The sequence below is a fragment of the Saccopteryx bilineata genome, chromosome 1 (assembly GCF_036850765.1).
Source record: "Saccopteryx bilineata isolate mSacBil1 chromosome 1, mSacBil1_pri_phased_curated, whole genome shotgun sequence".
Lineage (NCBI taxonomy): Eukaryota > Metazoa > Chordata > Mammalia > Chiroptera > Emballonuridae > Saccopteryx > Saccopteryx bilineata.
Window position 1 is genome coordinate 240817994 of NC_089490.1, and position 25380 is coordinate 240843373.

A 25380-nucleotide genomic window follows, 5' to 3' on the forward strand; every position below is an offset into this window, starting at 1 on the left:
TGGCTTGACCTCCCTGTATGTTTTCACAGGTGTGAGAGGGGCTTCACGTGGCCCATCTGTGCCAGGTGCTGTAGGGCACAGACGCAGTGGTGAGCAGGGCGGGCCAGTCCCCTGCCCCTGCCCCCCCCCACCCCCCACCCCTGGGAGGCTCTCAGCCTAATGGGAAACCAGATACAAAAGCGGAGACTGGCCCTATGACCAAGAGCTCCTGGGAAATTATGATGGAGGCTGGTTACTGGTGACTGGGTGGAGGTCGGCAAGGACACTGCACGAGGCGACATGTCTCCTGACACAAATGCCATCGGAAGGAAATGCCGGGCCAGATAGGCGATAGCAAAGCCTGCTTTACGGGCTAGTGCCACACCCACGTTGCTGCTCATAGGACCACACCAGTGGCAGCAGGGGCCAACGCAGCTCAGGAGTTGCCAGGGTACGGAGACAGAGGGGAAGGGAGCACCAGGAAGTGGGGGTGTTGCTCTCTCTGAAGCTCTGCCGTTTACTCAACGCCTCCCAGCCTGTCCCACAGGTGGCCTGTACCTCATCCTGGGGGACTTTGAAAGCCCTCATGCTGTCCCTGCCCCTCAGCACAGGGCCTGGGAGTGACCTGTCCCCTGTACTGGACCCCCATGAGGGCTCCTTAAACACGTTGGCTGGGAATTGCCAGCACATCTCACCAGGAACCCCGTCAGGGCACAGGAAGGCACAGAGCCTGTGGGCCTCCTCCCACCGCGAGGTGTGCAGGCACGCCTCATGCCTCTGACGGGACCTCACAACATTGCCTTGTGTCTGTGTGTTTGTTCCTATCTCCATCAGTCAGCCCTCACTGAGCCACCGCTGCCCGGTGATGAAGCTTCCAGAGGGGTGGGACAAGGTCTCCCAGATGCTTGAATTAACATTGACCTTGAGAAACATCATCAACCCCAGTGGGAGGCCGGCTGGTGGCAGGGAGGCAAGTCATACAGAGGACGGAGAAGGGACCCATCTCCGTGGCCAGAGTTGGCAGACCTAATTCTAGCCTCAGTTGTGACCCTGAACTTGCTAGGGCTCCCCTCTCTGAGCATCCGTTTCCCCATCTGTAAAATGATGGGCACTGGGCTACACTGGTGATGCCTACATTGTTTAGAAATACCAGCAAAATCTACGAATCTCCCTAGTGGAACACGGGCACATGCCTGGGAGGAACGTGGTCACAGGCCCCCACCTGGGTCCCTGTGGCCCCTTCCTGGATGATCAAGTGGGTTTCCATGCTCGGGTGGTAGCTTTGGAGGCTCCAGCCCAGAGGCAGGACTGGTCTCATCTCCATGTGACCAAGGATGTGTGCTTGTTGGACTCTTAAAAAAGTCGCCTGACCAGGCGGTGGTGCAGTGGATAGAGCATCGAACTGGGACGTGAAGACAAAGGTTCAAAACCCTGAGGTCACAAGCTTGAGCCCAACGTCGCTGGCTTGAGCAAGGGGTTACTTGGTCTGCTGAAGGCCTGCGGTCAAGGCACATATGAGAAAGCAATCAATGAACAACTAAGGTGTTGCAACGCGCAACGAAAAACTAATGATTGATGCATCTCATTTCTCCATTCCTGTGTGTCTGCACCTGTTTATCCCTCTCTCTCTCTGTCTCTGTAAAAAAAAAAAAAAAAAAAAAAAAAAAAGTCAGGTGGGATATGCTTGCGGAGGCAAAGGAAAAAATCTTGTCTGGAACTTGAGTGTTCTCACCCTGGACATGTGGGTGGTGGAGAAGAGAAGGTCCCCCTGGGGGCTGGACCCAGTCATTCCTGCCTGGCAGATGAGCGTAGCGGGGAAGGCACAAGTGACAGGAGCTGGGAGGGGCATGGGCTGCAGGTGGTGACAGGCAGAGGCTGTGGAGCCAAGCACAGTCTCCTGGCAGAGGCTCACCTGTGCCAAAACAAATGGGGGAAGGGGCCCCTGGGAGTTTCAGGGGCTGCTCCTCCCCGGCTGAGGATCTGGGACGTGGAGGTGGCCCCTGGCCAAAGCAGGCACTACCTTTGCCACCAAGCAGTGCCTCTCCACACGTTCACACCCAGTGCCTCGCTGGCAGGGCTGTAAACCAAACCCTGGGTGCCAGGAGCGAGAGAGCCCCCCCCTCCGCCCGGCTCCTTTCTGCTCCCAGGTTCACAGGGTCCAGCCCAGGGAGGAGGGGGGGAGGGGGTGTGTACAGTGGGCTCGGGCAGGTGAGGATTAGGGCCGATCACAGGTTGTCAGCACAGGGGGACAACTCGTAATCCCCAGCTCCCCACTGCAGGGCCGTTGGGTCCAGCCTCCAGAGCAAGCTACCAGATGAGGCTGTGTTTCCATGAAGAGAGAACAATTGCTCCCGGCCCAGACAAAGGGCCCTTTGTGCAGCCCTGGGACCCAAGCTCCAGCAGGGAGCCTCTGGGGGACAAGAGGGACAGCCCCACCCTTGGAGAGGGGAGGGGAGGGGGCAGGGCTATTCTGGGTGAGGCAGAGGCTGGCCCCCCCTAGCTTGGCCCTGATGGGCAAAGGGCACTAGTGACGCCTTACCGCCTGTCTGAGGGGCACGCCAGGCCCAGAGAGGTACAAGGGGGGCCCCCTTCTGAACTTCCAAATGCATGAGTCTTTATCCCTATGAGGTCTGCATGGGGTTCAGCACCCACTCGCCCACCCCCATGTGAGTGAAGGGCTGACTTCTCACAGCAGGTCCCACCCTGAGCAAACAGCTCTCAGCCGGAGGCATGAGGGCTTTGGGGTACAGCGTGTCTGGGGTTTGGGAGAGCCTGGGGGACATTTGGAAGCGGGAAGGACAGGGGCACGCTGCAGGAGGTCACAGTCCCAAAGGCAGAGTCTGTCCAGCGTGGTGCGGCCTGTCCGTCATGGGCTCCCATGGCTTCCTGGGCCTACGTGCAGAGCACCTTCAGGTTTTGCAAATCAAATCAGGCTTGTGGAGAGAGTAGGGGCTTGATCCCCCTTTCCTGAGCAAAGGAGGGACGTCTGCATAGGTGGAGCTTCTGCCCAACCCAAGGGCACCCCTCACTCATTTGCCAGTTAAATTCACCTCTGTCCCTCTGTCCACATATGAGGGGCCTGGCTCTAGACCGGCCTCCCAGTCAGGGGCAACCTTGAGGCAAAGAGCTGGGTTCACCATTTAGGGAGTCAAGTTTGGGGCTACACAGGTAAAGACCAGAATGGCTGCTCTGGGGGGAAGACAAGCAGAAAATACTGAGTGCCTGCTCTCCAAATATTATAGCACAACCCCCCGATAACAGAGCCAAGTTTACTGGTCACCTCTGTGGAAGGGTTGATGGGTCATGTGCAAGTCCCTGTGGTGGAGAGTCAGGGCTTTGACCTGCAAGAGAGAAGTCAGGCTCAGGTGATGGTCGATTGCGTGGGGTAGGCAGTTTCTGTCCTCAGTGTAAGTTCAGAGGGTGACTCTCTAGGGGCTTGTCTAGGGTCTGAGGAGGATGGCAGGCCAGTGATCCTGAAGAGCCGTGACTAGACTGAACAATGGAGACAAGAGAACCAGGGAGAGAGAAACTCCAGCTGACCCAGGAGAGGCCAGAACCCAGGTATGTGGGCTAGGAACCAGTCCCTGCCTGTGGAGATGCGTGTTGACTTTGGCAGTCCTACCTGTACCTCCGCCCACCCCAGAAGGGCCTGACACTAACCCGGGTGCCAGCCCTGTCCTGCTCCAGCCAGCTGTGACGGGCTGCTGCCCCAGGAGGGGAGACACCGTGGGGCATGTTCTGGGGCGGGGGCTGCTTCAGGAGAGGCTGAATGAGGCCAGGGCTGAGGGACACCAGGCCCTTGCTCAGCAATGTCACTTTCCAAGGTCCCTGTGAGGTCCCTTCCCTCCTACATTGCCCCCTCCCCACCCTGTCACTCTCCCTGACCACCTGTGAAGTACTTGACCTCACTCTCTATGGTTTGGAGACCTGCACCAGCACTGGGTCCATCATCCTGCCATGATTGGGTGGTTTCAAAGCACGTGGAGAAACCCTGTCCAATCCAGTCACTTCTCTGTCCCTTGACTCAACTCCAGAGACCTCCTTTCCACTCGATGTCAGCAGCCTACTTGCTGACCACAGACGTATTTTGTCATCCCTGGGACTTGCTTGACCACTTAAATCTTAAATTCCAGCAGCTCGTGACCCCTCTCCCCTCACACACAGCTTCTTCTAATCTTTATTTCTGAGGCATAATTTAGAACCCCCAGCCCTGGTGCCTCAGCCTGTCACTCAATCCATCAGCCACTCTCTGTATTTGTACCTGTGAGCCTGACATTCCTTGCCTGTTAGCAACCTTTTGCATACGTCTTAGACGTTCTTAACTGCCAAGGAGGGATCCTTCTATTTTAAGCAAAAGGGGATATATATATATATATATATATATATATATATATATATATATATATAAAGAGAAGGACAGATAGGGACAGACAGACAGGAAGGGAGAGAGATGAGAAGCATTAATTCTTAGTTCTGGCTCCTTAGTTGTTCGATTGCTTTCTTATATGTGCCTTGACTGAGGGACTACCGCAGAGCAAGTGATCCCTTGCTGAAGCCAGTGACGATTGGACTTCAAGCCAGTGACCTTTGGGCTCAAGCCAGCAACCATGGGATCATGTCTATGAGGCCGCGCTCAAGCTGGTGAGTCTGTGCTCAAGCCAGTGGCCTCAGGGTTTCGAACCTGGGTCCTCTGCATCCCAGTTCGATGCTCTATCCATTGCGCCACCGCCCAGTCAGACTTTTTTTTTTTTTTTACACAGAGAGAGAGTCAGAGAGAGAGGGATAGACAGGGACAGACAGACAGGAATGGAGAGATGAGAAGCATCAATCATTAGTTTTTCGTTGCACATTGCAACACCTTAATTGTTCATTGATTGCTTTCTCATACGTGCCTTGACCGCGGGCCTTCAGCAGACCAAGTAACCCCTTGCTTGAGCCAGCAACGTTGGGCTCAAGCTGGTGAGCTTTTTGCTCAAACCAGATGAGCCCTTGCTCAAGCTGGTGACCTCGGGGTCTCGAACCTGGGTTTTCCGCATCCCAGTCTGATGCTCTATCCCCTGCGCCACCGCCTGGTCAGGCCAGGCCTTTTTTTTTTTTTTTTTAAGGGATAAAGAAGGATCCCAGATTGGTTGGAAGCCCCAGACACAGAGTTGAGGCTGAGCTTCCAAGAAGGAACCCTAGGCACGTGCCAAGGGAGGCTGCCTTGGAGAAGCCGTGTCCACAGGGGCTCTGTGAGGTCCCCCAGCCAGGGTTGGTCTGTCCCGTGTGTCCTCTGTGTGATGTTATGGGGTGGTGGGGTGGAGGGAGGTGATGGCGTAAGCCTGCTCTTCCAATTCTGTATGTTGCTCTACTTTTGAGAACACGCATTATTTTTGCAGTTAAAACCAACATCAAATGTCACTGCTGTTGTCAACATCCTCTGTCGGGGTACTCTATCCCTGCAGATTGCCCGCACCTCTTGCCGGCCCGCTGCGCTGGCCTGCTGCTGGACTCTCTGGTTTGCCCCCTCCTCCTGCTCCCCAGCTCCATCTAGCTTGTCCTCCATTCTGGGCAGAGTAACTTTTCTGAAGTGTCAGTACTTATGGTCCTCAGGGCTCTCTGTTGCCCTGAGAATAAAGCCCAGACAAGGCCCTTTATGTCTGATCGGAGGTCTCTCTCAGGGTGGCTTCCTCCCGCTGCTCCCCCATTGGAACTCAACCAAAGGGTTAAGTGTAGCCAAATGCAAAGAAAAAAATCAACAGACCAAAGAGTGAATATAAGCCACAACTAAGCCTCCTTCTGGAGACAGAGCTTTGGATGTGAATCCCGTCTCCTTTTCCTGTTACACAAGTAAATAAACCTACTGAACAACAACCACATCTCGTTCGTGAATAGAGCACCCCAAGTGGTGAACCCCTTGTGTTTGGTAGCACATGTCCCCACCCTGAGCTTCTTTCTGCTGTCTTCGCAGAGAAAGGACACTCCCTGCCTGATTTTCTTGGTGGAAATTCCTGGGGGTGTCACTTCTATGCTGTACAACACAGTCGTTCCAAGACCACGTCTTGGTGAGTCTGGGCACAGGCACACAGTCTGGCCCCCACCACTAAGCTTAGAGCGCCTCCATTGACCTCGAAGTGTCCCAGGGGTCCTCATCCTTCCTCCAGCCACTGACAGCATTGGTGGTCGTCCTGTCATGACTGCACAGACTTTTCTAGGGTGCTGAGGGAGTCAGGTTCCTGTACCCATGGCGACATTTCTGAGATTGTCCGTGAGGTTTCACATCATTAGTGCCGGGTCGTATTCTTCCGTTTGCATATGTGTCCATCCATTAGGCTGCTAGAGGTCATGGGTTGACTCCCGTTTCTGGATATCAGGCTAACACTGTCGTGAACACCCCTGTACGCATGCCCGTGTAGACCCACGCTTCCGTTGCTCTTGGGTAGATCCATGGGTGGCGAAGCCAGGTTGTGTAAACAAGGGCATGTTTATGAGAAACTGCTAAGATGATCTGGTGGTGTACTGTTAGGTCAAACACACAGCATCACCTCTGGTTTTTTGTTTGTTTTTTTTACAGGGACAGAGAGAGGGATAGATAGGGACAGACAGACAGGAACGGAGAGAAATGAGAAGCATCAATCATCAGTTTTTTGTTACGACACCTTAGTTGTTCATTGATTGCTTTCTCATATGTGTCTTGACCGCGGGCCTTCAGCAGACTAAGTAACCCCTTGCTTGAGCCAGCGACCTTGGGCTCAAGCTGGTAAGCTTTTTGCTCAAACCAGATGAGCCTGCGCTCAAGCTGGAGACCTCGGGGTCTTGAACCTCGGACTTCCGCATCCCAGTCCGAGGCTCTATCCACTGCACCACCGCCTGGTCAGGCATATCACCTCTGTTTAGATGTGACACACAAAGCCCTCCTTTTCCACTAGGACCTCGGGAGTGTTTCAGCAACTTAGAAACACGCAAATAGGAAGTAGGTGCCGAGGCTTCCATTCACGCACAAGAGCAAAGCAGGGTTGTGGGAGAGGACAGGAGGCCACACACGGGGTGGGGGGGACTGATTGCGGGGGTGCAAACTGGTTCATGTCCAACAGAGCCAAAGGCGGCACCTTCACGTGACCTCCCCTACCAGGTGACACTTCTTCACAACATGTCACTTTCCCGCAGGGTAACATCCACTCTGATGGAGGCCACAGGCCTGCTCAGTGGTGAGAGTTAAGTTGCACATAGCTTCTCCCCTCAAGCGACCCTGTGGTCATTGGGTCAGCTAGATGATTTTGAAAGACCAGGCCATCGTATGCTGCCTCCTTTCCAAATTTGGGGCAATTGTCCTTGAGTGGCCATGCTGCAATGCTCCAGCTTCTATAAATAGCTTGCTCTTCCCTGTGTCACCTTTTCTCTCTGTATGGAGATGGAAACCCGGCCGCCCTCCAGGCTGGGCTGGGCTGACCTCTCCCTCAGGTTCAGGTCAGAGGTTCCATCTCAGCTGGTTTAGGTTAGAGGTCCCCTCTTGGCCGGTCAGAGGTTCCCTCTCAGCAGTTTGGGTCAGAGGTCCACTCTTGGCCAGTTTGGGCACTCCCCAGTTTTGCAGGCCTCTGGGCCTCCCTCCATCTCCGCTTGCTGGCTTCTGCATGAGTGTGGCTTCCGTGGCAGGGATGTCTGTCATTTCTGTGTCCCCAGGGCCCGTGTGTCCCCAGGGCCCGGCCAGCACCTGAAACCCTGCGAGCCTCATGAATGTCTGCTGAGCAAATTGAATGAGGTGCTGGCCTGATGCCTCTGGGTGTTCCTCCAGACTCGGTGGGTCTCCTTCGGGGACCGGTTGCCATAGTAACTCAATCATGTCTCTCTCTAAGCTGGGGGCTCTACAGAAAGAGGTGCCCTCCCCCCTCAAACCCTTTTTCCCCTGCCGGGGCCCTCAGTTAGTATGAGTGAGTGTCCTCGCCCCAGTGTTCTGAGGGTGACCACGGCTTGTGTTGCTGAGGAAAGGTTTGGGGTCTCCCCATGTTTACATGGGGGCTGTGGGGCTGGGCGCTCATTTTGTCTAGGAGTCATTGGAGGTTTAGGGACACAAAGAGCTTGATTGTAGGTAATTTCCTCTTTCTGCCTGTCCTGGGCCTCGTGTGCATCTCTGGGCCTTCACTACCTATATTCTTGGCTTCATTCATGAAATAAACGGTAGCTGCCCCAAGTGTCCCAGGAAAGAACTTCCCTTGTGGGGGGCACTGCCGGACCTCAAGCCCCCTCTGGTATTTCCCTCTTTATTGTTGTCCATTCCACTTGTAACCCAAGGCCAGGCAGGGCAAGCTTTTGCACCAACACCCCATAGTGTGGCTGAGACAAGGAAGGCTTCTGTCCAGGGTTCTCAGGCCTATGGTGACAACGAAATTCATCCTCTAAAACGCAGACACTCTGGTGGGAGACAGGGGGCGCTATTAACAATCATGATGAGACAACAGCATAAACCTCAACTGTCCTGGGCACCCTTGGGTGTACGCTCGGCCAGGCCGTTCACAGATACAGAACCCAGAGCAACATGTCACTGGGACAGCCCGAGGTTTTTGCAGGAGGTCCCAGCCCAGTGAGCGCAGGAAAAGACAGCCCGTCACAGGTGCGTGTGGGATGCTGGACAAGCCTGTGATCATGGCAGGGAAGAGGACGCAGATGGGGCTCCTGGGCACGTGGAGGCACCTGCCCTGAGACAGGCGGTGGTCTGGGTTGGCCTCTTGGAGGCTGAGAAGGAGGTATAGATTCTCTGTTGAAAAGGTTGGGAGGAATAAATAAAAAACAAACAAACAAAACTAAGAAAAGGTTGGGAGGAAGCAGGAGAGTTCTGGTCAGAAAATGCCGCCTGTATGGAGGCACAGTGAGCGTGGTACATCGCTCTTAGAATGACTGCCAGCACCTGCCTCTCCTGGCCCGTCCTCTAGGCCAGCCAGACCCTCTGCTTCGTGGTCAGAGGGGCCCTTTCGCACTGGGGCTCCGAAAAGTTTGTTGAATGAACAAGAAGCAGAGACTCTGCAGACGCCTCGGGTGACATGAACACAGGGTACTCACTTAGTGTCCTTTTCTACAGTATTTGCATCTAACCTTCCAAGAGTCCAGCCCACAGTGCGGCATGCCAGCTGTCCACGGGGCACCCGTTAGGTCTTCGTGACAATCTTGCCCAGTGAGTGCGTCACCCAGATTTACAGATGAGGCTCAGGGAGGCCAGAAACCTGCCCAGGTCTCAGCTGACCAGGGACAAGCTGAGATTTGCCAGGAGGACCCGAAACTCTGCATTCTGTACATTCCACCCTCAACCACAACGCTATGCAGCCGGGGAAGGCCTGGCCTGTGGCTGCTCACCAGAGGCTGGAGTGCTGACTCAGCCACTACGGGGGTAGCACCAGGTCCGGGTTTCAGGGGGCAGGAGGTGGCAGCAGGAAGGACTGAGTTTCTGTCACCCTGTTGTGGGTCTGCTACCTGCCCTGGGGTGGGCTGCGCTGGGTCTCCCCACCCTCCTCTCTCCAGGGTGAAACTCCTTCCGGCCAGAAGCACGTCCAGCCCTGTGATGTCACACCACTGGGCAGGGCTTCTGGAGACTGCCAGTCCAGCTGACATCAGGGAGACTGAAGGACCGTGTCCCCTGTCCCCAGGGCAGCTCCAGGTTGGGCTCCATGGCAACTTCAGCAATGTCTGTGATTACCTATCTCTTCTCTTCCTGGCAGGCAGGGCAGGACAAGCCTACAGGGAGTTAGTTCTATTCCTGGCTCCGGGATTGCAGCCCACAGCTCAGGAGCCCCCAGGCAACAACACTATGCTGTGTGTCTCCAGATAAGTCACTTGTCCTCTCTGGGCCATCTCTAGGGTGCAGCCTCCTTACCCCCAAAAATGCAGAGGTTGGAGGTGAGATTTCCAAGGACCTTTCAGGAGTCCCAGAGGAGGAGTGTGGGGCCTGGCTTCAGCCTGTGTTGTATGCTGGGATCTGTCTGTCCGCCCTTCAGCCCCCCCCCCCTTCCTCCCTGGTGGCCACCTAGTGAGAATGTGACTCACCCAGCTCCTGGCACCCAGTTTCAGCCCTGCCTCCGCCCAGGGCCTCCCATTTTCTGTTTACTCCCAGGAGCAGGTGCACCTGGGTCATCTCCCTGAGGGCAGGAGAGATATGAGACCTGGAGACACAGGGGCACTATGACCACATGCCCCACAGGTGATTCCAGGCCGGGCCGGGGTGTCTTGGGGCTCCCTAACAAGGTGGGAGATTTGGGAGCAAGCAAAATCTCCAGGTGGGCCTCGTCACCCTGCCCCTACTCCGCCCCTCCCTGGAGACCCAGGTTTCAACACCCGCCCCTGCCCAGCTGCCCAGTCCTCAGCTATGGCCCTAATCTCCTCCCAGGGAGTGGTCATCAGTGGTTTCAGTCACTTCTAGGCAGCCCTGGCCTCACCCTTTGCCTGAGGACACTGGACGGAGCTCAGCCAACCTGGGGTAATTAAGGGGGCACCCTGACAGTGGGAGGGGGGCAACTGAGCTGCTTCTCCAGGGGGAGGTGTAGAGGGCTGGCCAGCCCCACAAACCCTGTGCAAGAAGAGAGGCCAGGTGTCTACAGGCTGGGCTGGGAGTGCTGTGAGGGGAGAGAGTGCTGTGGGGGCGGGAAGATGTGGTCAGAACACTGGACCATGAGCCTGGAAACGAAGAGTCCAGGCTAAGCCACTCCCTGTGGCCTTGAGCACATCAATTACTCTCTTGGTGCCTCAGTATCCCCACCGGGGCAAGGCAGGGATTCTGATAGATGAGCCCAGGCGCCTCCTAACCCTGGTGCTGTTGCTGCAAAAGTGGGATTCTCCACCCTACTGAAGGAGAAAAGAGAAGCTCAGTTGGCTGTCATTGACCAAGGAGAGCCGGCCACTCCCGAATGTGGCAGCCGAAGACAACCTGGATCTCTGAGGGGCTGCCCCTCCCCAGGCCCGGCTCTAGACCACAGAGCAGACAACAAAGCTGGCAGGTGGAAAATTACCTCTGGCGTTCTGCCCAGGCACCCTGGACACAGCCATGCCAGCCTGGGCAGGCAGGAGCCCGGGGTCCAGGGTACCGACAGTCTGGCAGCCACAGGGAGCTGCTGCAGGCCTGCCAAGGTCCCCACCCTTTGTCCCCACCACCCAGACACAAAAATCATTCTGCTGAGGGGAGCCAGTGGTGGTGGTGGGAAATGTACGGTCATCTGCTGAAAGTTTGGAGCTTCTCAGAGCTGTAGCCCTGAGTCTAGGTGACTGGGCCCGGTCCACCAGTCCTGAGCCCAGGGGTCTCTGGGATACCTGTGGAGGGCGGGGGCTGCAGTTGTTCCAGGGGACAGGGTGTCCTATAAGGGGCAGGTGACCCTGGGTCCACTTCTGTGGTCTCCACCTGTGACCTTGAGCTGAGCCCATCCCGGTCAAGGCCTTGCTTTGTCCATCTCAGACGTGGGACCAGAGTCTGGGCACTGCCCTCTTGGAAGGCCTTGAAGCCTCACCCACACAGGACTTAGGAAAAGCTCACAGCTCTGTGCGCACCTGGGACTTGAGACCAGGAGGCAGCAGCCGTCCTGGGGCCCACATGTGCAGGGGTCCCCTGAGTGGGAAAACCCAGGACAGAGGGCCCTTGGCCCCTGCCCCTCCATTCCTCTCCAACAGATCCTCAGATTGCTGGGTAACCATGGCAACAGTTCCCTGGCCACGTCCCTGGAGACCTTTCCGAATCTGGAGCTGGTTTCTAGAATGTTCACCCACAGACATTTTTGTGTTGCCGGTCGGTTCAGGTTGGGTCTTTTGGAACCCAGGAGAGCCCTCTGTGGCTTGGCAGGTTACGGCCAGCCACAGGCTAGGCCGTCTGATCACTCCCAGGCAGGTGCATCGGACATGGGAACGCTGAGGTCAGGGTGCAGTGAGGTCAAGGTGAGTCCATGCACTGCTGGGAAAGCTGTCCAAAGGGCATGTCCCACTGACCCAGAGTAAGCAGCCCACAGGTGTCATTGGCTGTCCAGAGAACATCATCCATCTGGGCTGGCAGGAGAAGGCCCCAAAGGTAATGTAGGGGCAGAAACCTGCCTCTCAGACAGCGCATTAGCTCTGCTCCACGAACCCAACCACAGTGACTCACGAACAGCCGACCAGTAAGCCGGGGCCTGACTCCTTTTCCAGCCAGACACACCTGCTGCTGTCTCCTGGGCCACACCCTGCCCCAGCCATCCTAGAAAGAAACATAGATCTCTCTCACAGTTGCCTGTGGCCAGCTCTGTACCTCACATGCACAGAGGTGCACCTCGATCTACGCTGAGCACAGACACACAACACACAAACATACCCTGCGCAGGTGAACACGTGTGTGCACCTTCCAGCCTTGGTCCACGCCTGGCGCCTGCCACCTCCTCCAACCGCCCCTGGTCAGAAATGGGCAAAAGAGAAGAAGGAACAAGGAGATTGCAACAGTCTTGCCTGTGTCTCTCCAGGGTCCAGGTCAACTTTCTATGAATCATTAGGCCAACTGAGGTCCAAAAGTGTCCCTCATTATCTGCAAAAACAAAAGCAAAGACACAAAACCACCTGTGAAGCATATTCCTCTGGAAATATGGAGGTTTGAAGGGTCCTGAGAGTGCCCCCAGTGAAGCTCCCTGTTGTAGATAAGCCCATGCCCCCCGAGGAAGGCACCCAGGACATTGTTGTTATTGTTAGCAAAGACCTTCCCAAGGTCCCAGGAGCCAGGTGAATGTCCTGGGTGGTGCCCCCAGGAGGTAATGATGAGTCAGGCAAGCCCAGGGGAGACCTGGGGAAGAGACCAGGTGCTCAAGTTGTCCTACCCTGGAACCTGCAGGGGAAGAGGGTACTGGGGGGTGGGGGGGGCGCTCTGGTGGGTTCCGAGGATGTGGGCTGAGCAGGAGGGACCTCCACAGAGGCAGATGGGGACAATTGAAATTGCTTTAGTGTCACCTGAAGGGGCCAGAAGAAGCCACACCCACGGTATAGCCCTCTGGGGGGCCAAGCCTTTGCCACAGTGCTGAGCCCTAAAGCATGGCCTCGACTGACACCAACTGCCGTGCTCAGCTCCTCTGGGGATAAATACAGCGACTGTGCCAACAGTGTGGCAATCAGGTCCCCTGTGCAGCCTGGACTCTGGTATAGCAGCTTTTTTTTTTTTTTTTTTTTTATAATTTTATTTTTTTAATGGGGCGACATCAATAAATCAGGTTACATATATTCAAAGATCAACAAGTCCAGGTTATCTTGTCATTCAATTATGTTGCATACTCATCACCCAAAGTCAGATTATCCTCTGTCACCTTCTATCTAGTTTTCTTTGTGCCCCTCCCCCTCCCCCTTTCCCTCTCCCTTTCCCCCCTCCCCCCATAACCACCACACTCTTATCAATGTCTCTTAGTTTCACTTTTATGTCCCACCTACGTATGGAATAATGCAGTTCCTGTTTTTTTCTGATTTACTTATTTCACTTTGTATAATGTTATCAAGATCCCACCATTTTGCTGTAAATGATCCGATGTCATTATTTCTTATGGCTGAGTAGTATTCCATAGTGTATATGTGCCACATCTTCTTTATCCAGTCATCTATTGACGGGCTTTTTGGTTGTTTCCATGTCCTGGCCACTGTGAACAATGCTGCAATGAATATGGGGCTGCATGTGTCTTTACGTATCAATGTTTCTGAGTTTTTGGGGTATATACCCAGTAGAGGGATTGCTGGGTCATAAGGTAGTTCTATTTTCAGTTTTTTGAGGAACCACCATACTGAGGGTCCGGGACTCAGCCCTCCTCCAGGAGAGAGGAGGTGGGCGGAGCCTCGCCTGGGGCCAGGAATCCTCCTCTTGATCCACAGGGTGAGTCTGACCCAAAGCTGCTGGCGGCTGGGGGGGGGGGGGGGGCTGTGAGCTCCTGGGAACTGGCCTGTGGGCGGGGTCTCTGTGTCTATCTTTAGCCTCCTTTGCATTTGGGAAATTTTCTCTGTCTTCCTACAGGGAGGAGTGGCCCTGTGACCACACCCTGCCCAGTCTGGGTGATGACAAAGCTGCACATAGGTGAACACTTCACCCCTAACAGAGTGAGAGGAATCCGAGGGGTCTTGATCGCATGGTCCGAGGTCCCCCAGCGTCCCAGTCCGAGCCCCACTGGTAGCCTCTGGGGACCTCAGGGGCTGTGTCATGAGCACAAGGACCCTTGGCCATCTGTGTGGTGCTCCTAGAGGGGCCGGGAATGAGGCAGGTGTCCTGGGGGAGGAGCTAGGGGGCTGACCTTCATTCACACCCACTTTGAGTCAGGAATGCCTCTTACCACCTCCTGTTGTGTGCGTGGAACAGCCCTCCACAGTGTGTATTGCTGTCCTCACTTACCGTCAAGAGCATTGAGGTCAGACAGGGCAAGTGACCTGCCCCAGGCCACACAGTGGGGGGGGGCAATGAGTGGATGGTTGTGAACCCTATTTTGTGCTGTGTCTGGATGACCCACCAGCTCCAGGCAGGAACAGCAGGACCACAGCCCTCCTCCCCCAGGGCCACAGGGGAGGGCTCGCCCCCGCATTGCATTCTTTTGTACTGAGGCTGGCAGCTATGTCAGGGCATCAGGACAAGAAAGCAGAAAGGATGTGGCCAGGGCACCTGGCAATGAATAATCTGCTTGTCCGGGTTTGGTTCCCTGAGGCGGGCAGTGCTGGCACCGGAGGGCAGGGAGCTTACCCGCCAGGGCAGGACCCTGGCACTCCCTACCCTACCTTAAAGAAGGTCACCCCCTGAAGGGAAACGGAATGGCAGCCAGACCCCTGCAGTCCCAGCCCCGGGGCTGGCTGTCCTCATGCACCCCAGGTCCCACACACAGGCACCCTCCAGGTTCCGGAAGATGACCCCCACTTGAGGTTTCTACAGGGAGAAGGCCACTGTGTCAGGGACTCAGGTGCCCTGTACCTGGGATCACCCGGGGTGGGGCCACAGGGAAGGCTGGACACTGCCCTCTGCTGGAGACCCAGGCTCTTGCAGCCTCACCTCCCATCCCCCACCCCCAGGTCCTTACCCCCTTATCCTATAACCCCGAGGGCCACGTGATGTTCTCCAGCTGGGTGACACCCTCCCCCCACCCAGCATTGGGGTCTTCCTAGAGGGTCATTGTTTCCTGCCCACCTTCCTGCCTGGATCTGTGGCCCCACCTCCCTTCTGCCAAACTGCACCCTCCCACACACACACGTCTGCCCAGACTCAGCCATGGAAGAAATTCCTTCTGAGACTTCTCTATGGAGGCTCCTTCGATGCATCCAAGACCGTGTGGCTACCCTCACACACCTGCGCCTGACCCTGGGGCCTAGCCCCTCCATATGGAGCTGTTGTGTTGCTGAGTGCACCTGACCCTGTGTGTGTGTGTGTGGGGGGGAGGGTCCATGTCCTCCAGGCAGCAGAACCAGACTCACTGGGTGGATTTTCCTGCAGTCACATTTCTAATAAAGGAGCAACATCCACACTATGGTAGCTGTCTACACCGAGAACGGGCTGCTTCGAATGGTAATGAGTTCTCTGTCAGCAGAGGGATGCAAACAGAGGCTGCTTGCTCATTAGTGACATGTGTTCCTGCACATTAGTTATGTGTTTGGCATGTAACATGTTCGATAACCATTTGTTTCACAGACACCAACCCTGCAGTGGTGGTCCTCACAGACGAATCTGGGGTTTTGTGTGATGGGGCACCACGTGGGTCTGGGATGTCATGTTGATAGTGAAATGGAATCTTAACCCAAGGGCAGTCTGTGACCCTCTGCCACCGCCGCTCCCTCCCCAAGGTGAGCGTAGTATCTGTCACTGGCTCCTGGGGCTGGGTGTACCCTGGGAGCCATGGTGGAGGCATCCTCACTTCTGGAAGGTGGGTGACACCGCACCGTGCATGCCAGACCGTTGGATTCCTGTAACCAGCTCTGCTCATGTCAGTGTGGCCCTGGAGCCTCAGCTGCATCTGGACACAGCCTCGGTTCAGCTGTGCCCAGAGGGAGACATGGGGTGAGGTGCATCCTGGGTACTCTGGCCGCTTGGCTGGGAAGAGTGGTTGTGAGTCTTCCTCAACAGCAGGGGACTCTGCCAGTTGGATCTCCCCACCCTGCCGGAGGACGGGCTTGCCCAGAACTTGCTACCCACCCAGAGCCTTGCCGGCAGCCTCCTGCCTCTCTGTGCTTCGACGTCCAAGTCTGTAAGTGAAGATGATAATGCTACCAGCCTCCCAGTCTCCCTAGGTGGTTGTGAGAACTGGATGAGTCACCACAGGCCAGGTGCTGCGGTGGTGACTTAGGAAGGTGACATCAGCCATCCTCATGAGAAGCCCGCTGCTGTCCACATGGTACAGATAAAAAACAGGGCAGAAACACAGCGAATGAGGGGCAGAGGCACCAAGGCCTCCTTCCATAGGTAGCTCTTGGCTGGTGGGGGCCCGCGTGTGGAGTTGTTTGACACAAAGTCCGGTCTCACTGTCCTGAGCAGCACACACATCTGCCCATGGCCTTCCATGTTCAGTGCCAGGTGACATCCCCACCCTCTGTCCCACCCGTCTCACCCCGTCCCACCTAAGTACCTTTTCTGTGGCCAGCATTGGGGAAATTCTGAGGGATAGGGGTGGGGACTTCCTGGGATCTTGCAGATATTCCCATGGGAGTCTTCCTTCCTAGTTGCATCCTTCCAAATTAAGGACCTATCTGAGCCTGGTCCAGAGGGAGGGTCTTCCTAGAAATAGAAGCTGGGACAGGAGAGGAGCATTGGGGACCCATGTGGGGCACTATCAGGAGTGAGTGACATGGGGCACATCCCCCTTGCACACTGTCTCTGGGTCAGAGGTTTGGGGGCTGGGCCTAGGCAGATGGGGTAAGGACGGTGGAGTGAAGCCCCTTAACTTGTCACCAAACATCAACTACCATCTAGTGCCTCTGACTTTCCAACTGTCCCCACAGAACCCAGGAAGCCCAGGTCTCTCTCAAGGGTTAGTGGTCACCAAGCCCCTACTCTGTGCAACACAGGGTCATGGGGGCATATTTGTGAGGGCAAAGAAGGAGCAGAGGACGACATGGCCTCAGTTCCCCATATCAGCCTGAGCCTGGGTCTGCACGGTGCCTGATAGGCACTGTTCCAAGGTCTGTGCTGGCTCTTTGGACCTCAGTTTCCACTTCTGAAGGAGGAAGAGGGCTGGCGTGGCTTCTTTTAGGGTCTCCTCTTGAGTGACAGTTCTGTCTGCCCAGAGGCTCGGCTCGGAGCTTTAGCCTGGAATCTGCACTGGATTCTCACCTGGCATTCGCTCGCTGTGTGCCTTTGGGCAAGTCACTGTACCTCTCTGATCCTGGGAGATGGAGTAGGACAATTATACAAGAGTTTAGCACTTGATGAATGCTCGATAAATGGTAGTGATGGTGTGGGTGGAGATGACACTATTTGCCCAGATGGCCACACCATAAGCTGAAGGGGGTATGTCCCAGCCACAGTGGCCCAAGTGCCATGGAGTGTGGTGGTGAGAAGGGTTGGATTCCATCTGGGGTCAGTCTACAGTGGGATGAGGGACACACAGTTCTGAAGACAGACCATGTGATTGATGCTCAGAATGAGGTCTGAGTGCCTTTTGCATCCCCTCTGGTCCTTTCTCAATCCCTTCCCGAGGATGTGGGGGCCCAAGTCCTGGCCTTTCCTGCACCATGGTGGCCCAGGTGGTGGCAGTGAAGGACACTGTGGAATCCTTGCTGATCTGGTTTCTGGGAGGAGCCCTGGAGCTTCTCTGCGACCCCAGCCAATTCTGAGCCCCCTGGAGCACCTGTCCCCACAGAAAGTCAATACAAAAGGAAGACAGAAATGCAAGCATTTTAAAGAATCCAAGATGCTTCCCTCATCTGTCTGAGGGTCTGTGTCTTTTGTTTTCCTCCTCTTTTCTTGGGACTCTGTTTTACAGAGCGGTGGGACACGCATGGGGTGCCATTTGCATAGGACAGTGGCTTTCCTGGTCAGGAAATCTCCTAGAAAAGTCCCTCCCATGAGGCCCTGGTCAATGTTTGCTGATTGACTGTATAAGTGACTTTCCATGCTGGCCTCACAGGTCCCTGTTTTAGACTCTGAGGAGCAGGCGCTCAGCCGTCTGTACAACCCTCTGTTTTATTCCTGTGGCACAGAGCCCCTGGGCCTCCTCGGCCCCTCACCCACTCCACGCATTGTGGAGAATTCGAGAATTTTTGTACTGGCACATGGAATTCCCCAAAGGCAAAGCCGAGGTCCCCTCACACCAGGGTCTCTACCTGCCTCATTGCCCACCCCATGCCTGGAGTCAACCTTAACCTGCCCCTCCCACATGTAGCCAAGGCCCCACAATGATGCCCACTCCCCTGGGCACCTCCCAGCAGGCACGTTGCCTCTGCATCCAATTCCAGGCTGCCCATCAGGGCTCCCCCCAAATAACATGCTCAAGTCAGTGTCCACGTCACAACCTCTAGCACGTTCCGGCCTTCAGGGGGCTGTGACCCCTTGCCTGGCACACAGCCCTTCCCAGTCCTGTCCAACCTCCTTGCCCCAAACTCCCATGCTCTCCTCCGCTCTCTGCGTCCTGGCCTCCCAGACGTCCTTGAGGTCACATCTCCCTGCCTTGGCATGTGCTGTCTCCTGCCCGGAGTACCCTCCTTCCCGTTGTCGGGCCAGTTCGCCCATCGTCTTCAGGATCCGTTCAAAAGTTACCTCACCTGAGGGCCTTCTAGACCCCTGTGGCTCTCAGGGCTTCCTCAACGTCCGGCCCCTGGCATGTCAGAGTGTCCAGCCGGCGGCACTGTGACTGTTTATGGAGGGGCTCCTCTCTCCTCTGGACTGGAAGCTCCTGGCGGTAGAGGTATTGACCACTTTTGTGAGCCGAGCATCTAGAACAGGTACTCAGGAAGTACTTGTGCTCACGGATGGCCATCCACTGGGTGCCTGGGTCCAAATGCCGTGGTTTAGACTTTCGATTGCTTTTGCTCTCCAAGGGTGTTTGTGCGGCCAGGAAGCTGGCAGGTGGATGCATGTTCCGGCTGTGAATGGCATCAGGTTAAAGGGCTCTGGACTCACAGCAGTTCCTGGCCTCGCTCTGCAGCCTCAGGTCTCCAATCTGAAAAATGGCAACATTGTCACTTAGCCCAGGGGTCCCCAAACTTTTTATACAGGGGGCCAGTTCACTGTCCCTCAGACCGTTAGAGGGCCGGACTATAAAAAAAACTATGAACAAATCCCTACATACACTGCACATATCTTATTTTAAAGTAAAAAAACAAAACGGGAACAAATACAACATTTAAAATAAAGAACAAGTAAATTTAAATCAACAAACTGACCAGTATTTCAATGGGAACTATGCTCCTCTCACTGACCACCAATGAAAGAGGTGCCCCTTCCAGAAGTGCAGCGGGGGCCGGATAAATGGCCTCGGGGGCCGCATGTGGCCTGCGGGCCATAGTTTGGGGACCCCTGATTTAGCCCTTGGGCTGCTAGACAGGTCACAGGGAAGTCAGCAGAGCACAAGGGCCTCCTAAGTGCTCAGGGAATGATGTGGTCCACATAGTAGCTGCCGTAGAGCTGTCTGTGAGGAGGGGGCCCAGCTCCGTCCTGTACCGACTCACCGTGGGGCCCCAAGTGCCCCCCACCCTGGCTTCAGTGTCTGGAGTAGGGGTCCATGGAGAGCCCACAGGACTGATGGCTGTTGCCCTGTGGGGCGTGAGAAGGCGTGTCCTGGAGGGCAGCAACGGGAGCATTGTGTCCAGCAGAGGGCCTGCCCAGCCTGTGGCTGGCAGGGTGGGAGGGAGTGGCCCGAGGCCACTGGAGCAGGCAGGCAATGCCAGACGCCTGGCTGGGGGTAGACCGAGCAGCCAGCTGCCTCTCTTGGGTCTGAGGGCACTGGGTCCCTTGCCCTAACCTGCTCTCCATGGGGCAGCTGCCTCCTGCTCGTCTGGACATGCGGTGGCTGTGGCCGCTGGCCATCTCTCTTGCCATGGTGTCAGCCACGGGGCTAAGCAGCGTCTCTGGGGCTGCCCCCCTGCACCTGGGAAGGCACCGAACCAACGTCCCAGAGCCGATGAGCCGGCCCAAGAGAGGCACCAAGGATGAGGAGACCAAGGAAGTGCAGCAGTATGTGCCCGAGGAGTGGGCTGAGTTCCCCCGGCCCATCCACCCTGCTGGCCAGCCCACCAAGCCTTTGGTGGGCACCAGCCCCAGCCCAGATGCTGGGGACACCCCGGGCAGTGGGCCAGAGCTGCAAGGAAACCTAATGGGGACTCCAGGTCAGAGGCTGCAGATGCAGAACCCCCTGTACCCGGTAACCGAGAGCTCCTACAGTGCCTACGCCGTCCTGCTGCTGGCCCTGGTGGTGTTCGCTGTGGGCATCGTGGGCAACCTGGCCGTCATGTGCGTTGTGTGGCACAGCTACTACCTGAAGAGTGCCTGGAACTCCATCCTGGCCAGCCTGGCCCTCTGGGACTTCCTGGTCCTCTTCTTTTGCCTGCCCATTGTCATCTTCAACGAGGTCACCAAGCAGAGGCTGCTGGGGGACGTCTCCTGCCGGGCCGTGCCCTTCCTCGAGGTCAGTGTCCTGCAGGGCACAGCCGTGGGGCCACTGGAAGTGGGAGGTGTGGGCCCAGGACCCTGGGGGCCTGCTGCTTGGTTTCACTGCTTCTCCTGTGAATGGGGAAGGGAGACCATTCCTGTAGGGAACCAGCTCTGGGAGGGTCTCGGGGAAGACAGGCCTCAGGGGTGCAGGGCCCTGGTTCTGCTCAGCTGGTTCTCTGCTGTGGGAGCCGCCCAAGACAGGTGTTTTCTCCTCTACTGTGTGCTGGCTGCTGCCTTCTGACACCCCGGACACCGCTCTGTCTCCTGGGTCCTTTCTCTGCTGCTGCCCTGCACCCACGCCTAGTTACCCCAGCATACTGCCTCCTAAGGTGGTGTCTGGAGGGGAACCCCAGTGGTGGCAGACACCCCCGCCAGATCACCCCGTGTACACCCTCCCCCTCCCCGTGAATGCAAACACCAGAGAGAAAGACTCATTCCCACTGGAATGGTGGTCGTCATGGCGGCCTCACCGCCAGCGCACTCCTCAGTCTTCAGATAGGGAGGACCTGGCTGGGCACTGCCTCCGGGGGAGTCTCAGTCAGGTCGACTGTACTACAGCACCCACTAGTCTCAGCCCGGGAACTTCCGTGTGAAGCAAGCGCTTTGGTGCTGAGGGACGCGCGTGCGTCACTAGGGACTGTGTACTCAGAGCATTGCAAAGTTACTAGTGGGTGCGTCTATGTGAGACCCGGCAGAGGCCCCCCAGTCTGTGCAGGGGCGGCAACATGCGAGTGGCCTTTCCAGTTCTGGCTTTGCAGGGCGTCCTCACGAGGACGGAGTGACAGGCCTGCCCGGGGTGGCCGAGAGTGTTGTGTGTGGCGTGACGTGGCCACTTGCCTGGGTGGGTGAAGGATGAGGCGGCAGAACACAGGTGCCGTTCTGGCGATGACCCTCATCCCTGCGTGTGCACGCTGACTCGTGTTTGGGGAGGGGCTCTGAGTTTCAGCAGCTGAGACAGCCCTGTCCTGTACATCGTGACACAGGGAGACCCCAGGGGTGGCCCTAGGGACTCAAACCTGAGAGGAGACCTTATAACTGGGGCCTTCGCTTCTCAGTTATGTCCATGTTCAGTGCGTAGCCAAACGGTGAGTGTGTGGACAGGACTTTGGAACTGAGTAGACAAGATTAGACACCAGGCTCTGCCCCCCAGGAGCTGAATGACATGTCAGTTACTTTTCCTGCCCAAACCTCAGCGTCCCTGTCTGTAAATTGGGGGTGATAATAACTCTCAGAATGAATGCTTGAAGGGTTAAGTGGTGTTTAAAATGAAATGCTTAGAATGAAAGGAATTCCATAGATGGAGGTTTTTGCTGGGAGTGGTCTAGGGAGGAGGACACAGGATGGACTCTTGTCTGGATGTGGCCAGCTGTTTGAGAAAAGCCTGGCCCTTCCTGATGTGGATCTCAGCACACCTGGCTGCCCAGAGGTCATCCACCAGCTGGGAGAGTCCTCCTAATAGGACAGATGACAGGGTGAAAGTCCAGGGACAGAATTCAAGGCCACTGAACCCCTTTACAGAAGGGGAGACTCTCAGAATAACACTTGAGACGTTTTGTGAGCTGCAGGGAAAGGAAAGAGCCGGTGACTGTGCCCAAGCCCGAGTCTGCCCCTACAGGGGTGTTGGGGATGTCTCCCTGCTTGGTGACAGTACTCATAAGCTAGGACTGTGTCCCCCCAGCTGGAGAGGGAAGAGTGTGAACAGAGGGGGATCTGCAGGCAACCCCTGTGTGGTCTGTGTCCTCTGACAACCCGGAGGCCCCTCTTCTGTTGTTCTCTCTGGCTCTTTCTCCTGGCTGCCCTGGTGTCTTCCTCTTGGCTCACGGGCAGCTTTTCTGTGGGCTCAGTGAGCAGTCCACAAGGAGGGCGGGCGAGTTCTCGACCCCACACAGCCAAGCCGGGGCTTCTGCCGACAAGGAGAGAGTGAGGGGGGGGGTGTTTGTGAGGGCCCCTCCCCCGAGACCTGCATTTGCACGTGACAGGGGACAGGAATGGGAGCACCCACAAAAACCAGAGGCCCTTGTGTTGACTCCCCTGTAGAGACACTTTCTAAGTCTCAGGAGCATGAGGGCCACAGGGACCCACATGTAACCCCAGCCAGAGAGGCCAGGCCACCTACCTGTGTGGACCTCAACTCAGACAAGGTGGTTTGTCCTACCTGAGTGCTGTTGAAGGTGGCTGGTGGCAAGGCTCTGAGGACGTTGGAGAAGCGCCTGGCATGTGCGAAATGATGCATGCCCATTGGCTCTGACGACGACGGCTGCTCTGCGCTTACTGCTCAACCCCCATCTGACTAAGCCCCTGGTCTGACCATGGCTTCCCTCTTATTCCCCATCTTTGCCCAGGTCTCCTCTCTGGGGGTCACCACCTTCAGCCTCTGCGCCCTGGGCATTGACCGCTTCCACGTGGCCACCAGCACGCTGCCCAAGGTGCGGCCCATCGAGCGGTGCCAGTCCATCCTGGCCAAGCTGGCTGTCATCTGGGTGGGCTCCATGATGCTGGCTGTGCCCGAGCTCCTGTTGTGGCAGCTGGCGCCGGAGCCCACCCCCACCGCGGGCACCGTAGACTCATGCATCATGAAACCCTCGGCCAGCCTGCCTGAGTCCCTCTACTCACTGGTGATGACCTACCAGAACGCCCGCATGTGGTGGTACTTTGGCTGCTACTTCTGCCTGCCCATTCTCTTCACGGTCACCTGCCAGCTGGTGACATGGCGCGTGCGGGGCCCCCCTGGGAGGAAGCCAGAGTGCCGGGCGGGCAAGAACGAGCAGTGTGAGAGCCAGCTCAATGGCACTGTGGTGGGCCTGACCGTGGTCTACGCCCTGTGCACGCTGCCCGAGAATGTCTGCAACATCGTGCTGGCCTACCTGTCCTCTGAGCTGACCCGCCAGACCCTGGGCCTGCTGGGCCTCGTCACCCAGTTCTCTACCTTTTTCAAGGGCGCCATCACCCCGGTGCTCCTGCTCTGTGTGTCCCGGCCGCTGGGCCGGGCCTTCCTTGACTGCTGCTGCTGCTGCTGTGAGGACTGTGGCGGCACCTCGGATGCTGCGGCCACACCCGGCTCGGACAGCAAGCTCAAGACAGAGATGTCCGCCTCCATCTACTTCCACAAGCCCAGGGAGTCGCCCCCGCTCCTGCCCCTGGGCACACCGTGCTGAGGCCAGGCCCCAGAGGGAGGCCCGGAGAAGGGACAAGTGGGCTGTGAGGGGGAGCCCCCCCCCCAACCCAGAGTGTCTAGTGTCTTTGTCCCCATGGGTCTGACTTTTCCGTCCATCTTGCTATCTGGAGGTGGACTGGGTTGCTTGTGCTGAGATTCGGGCCTGTCCAAGCCTCTTCCCCAAGCAGGGCCTCCCAGTCACCCTGTGGGACCTTCCTGTCCTCGCTAGGAGTGGACGGTGATGTAGCGGATCCTTAGAGCTGCCCAAATCTTTCAGTCCTGCAGGCTGGGAGCCAGAATTCAGCAGACCCCAGCCCTTCCCCTCTGCCTTGGAGTCTGATGCACTTCAGGTGTGCCCTCTGTACCCTGTGCCACCAGTCTGGGAATGAGAGACTCCTGGGGGGCCAGCCCGGCTTGACTCTTCTCTGGACCTGGTCTGTCCTCGCCTGGACAACTTCCTCCTCCTGACACTGTCTCTTCTCCGGAGGTTTCTCTCTCCTCTGATGGCGCGGTCGCCCTGCCCCATGCCCTTTGCTAGGTGCCCCTGCAGAAGGCCTTTCTTGAAAAACAATAAACTAGGTAGAACTATCCCTGTGCCCACATGACTTCCTTATACCATGTCTTGGCAGCATTCAGGTGCACCTGGGCTTTTCCCCCAGATGGGCAGTGCTCAGTGGGGGACTCCTGGCCACCTTTGGCCCTTCCTGGCATGGGGCTGATGCCCTGCCCAGCCCTGTGGCTTTAGAGGGGCTGAGTGGATTGAGGGCACTAAGTCCTCCTGTTGGCCTGAGCATGGCCATCCTGGGAAGCCAGAGGGCTGCTAGCTCTGTCCTCTGTTCCCCTCTCCACAAAGCCCCCATTTGAGGGACACCAGCAGCCGGGGTGTCCAGCCTCTGCCTCTGAGAGCCCCTCTTGTTACTTAGCACAACTGTATTGCAGCTGCCTGTCCCCTGCCTGCCCCCACCCTCCCCCAGTCCCCTTCATCCAGGGGGAGCTCCACCTCAGGCCCCTGCACTTCCTCTCACTGGTCCTTCCCCAGGCATCCCACCTCCTCTGGGAGCCTAAGCTTGTTTGGGCCCAGACAACTGGCACCAGGGACACCAGAAGGGACACTCAGCCCAGGCCACCAACCGCTCCCTGCACCAGAAAGCCAGCTGTGTTCAGAGCCACCCAACAGGACCACAGCGCAGCTCTGGGACCCACTGGTGACTCTGCCTGCTAGGCCCACCTAGAACATCTGCTTAGGGCCTCAGAGGGTCCCCAGGGACCCAGTTGGAGAGAGGCAGGATGCCCAGGACCCTGGGTGCCTTCTCCTCTGTCCTCCCCCCACCCCCCGTCCTTGGCCTCAGCCCGTCCTGTAGCCAAGCCTCCTCCCCCCTCTCCTGGGGATCTTAACAGCCTTGTTCTCACTCCCTGGCACCCACTCCTAGGCAGGCTACGCCAGGAGGGAGGGAAGGCTGTTGCTAGGCAATGGCTGCCTCGCGCACAAGCTGTGCTGGGAAGGATACCCACCCCTCGTTCCTCAGTGGACCTGTTGCCACAGTGACTGAAGCCCCGCTTTGTCTGTAGAAACTTAAGATGGGGGGCAGGTTGAACGGAGGGCCAAAGGCAGGCCTGCACTTCCTCCATGACCTGCCACTGTCCTCACTGCCCCACGATGAAGCCCGGGGGGTGGGGGGCCAGGGTG

At 56.9% G+C, this 25380-nt stretch overlaps 1 protein-coding gene and 1 long non-coding RNA gene across 3 annotated transcripts; both read left to right on the forward strand.

The window, feature by feature from the left end:
• The first annotated feature begins 3057 nt into the window (after window positions 1-3057).
• LOC136320340 (uncharacterized) lies at window positions 3058-6210 on the forward strand. 2 transcript variants are annotated; one of them, XR_010728315.1, is made up of 4 exons: window positions 3058-3147; window positions 3424-3540; window positions 4465-4620; window positions 5358-6210. It is a non-coding gene; the product is annotated as an uncharacterized lncRNA (long non-coding RNA). The 2 variants fall into 2 exon arrangements; XR_010728316.1 differs by having other exon boundaries at window positions 4501-4620.
• Window positions 6211-19780: 13570 nt separating this feature from the next.
• Window positions 19781-24281, forward strand: GPR37L1 (G protein-coupled receptor 37 like 1). The gene is made up of 2 exons (XM_066239376.1): window positions 19781-20513; window positions 22882-24281. Exons 1-2 carry the CDS (start codon window positions 19860-19862, stop codon window positions 23692-23694), a joined length of 1467 nt encoding a protein of 488 aa, XP_066095473.1. The 5' UTR covers window positions 19781-19859; the 3' UTR covers window positions 23695-24281.
• Window positions 24282-25380: the final 1099 nt, after the last annotated feature.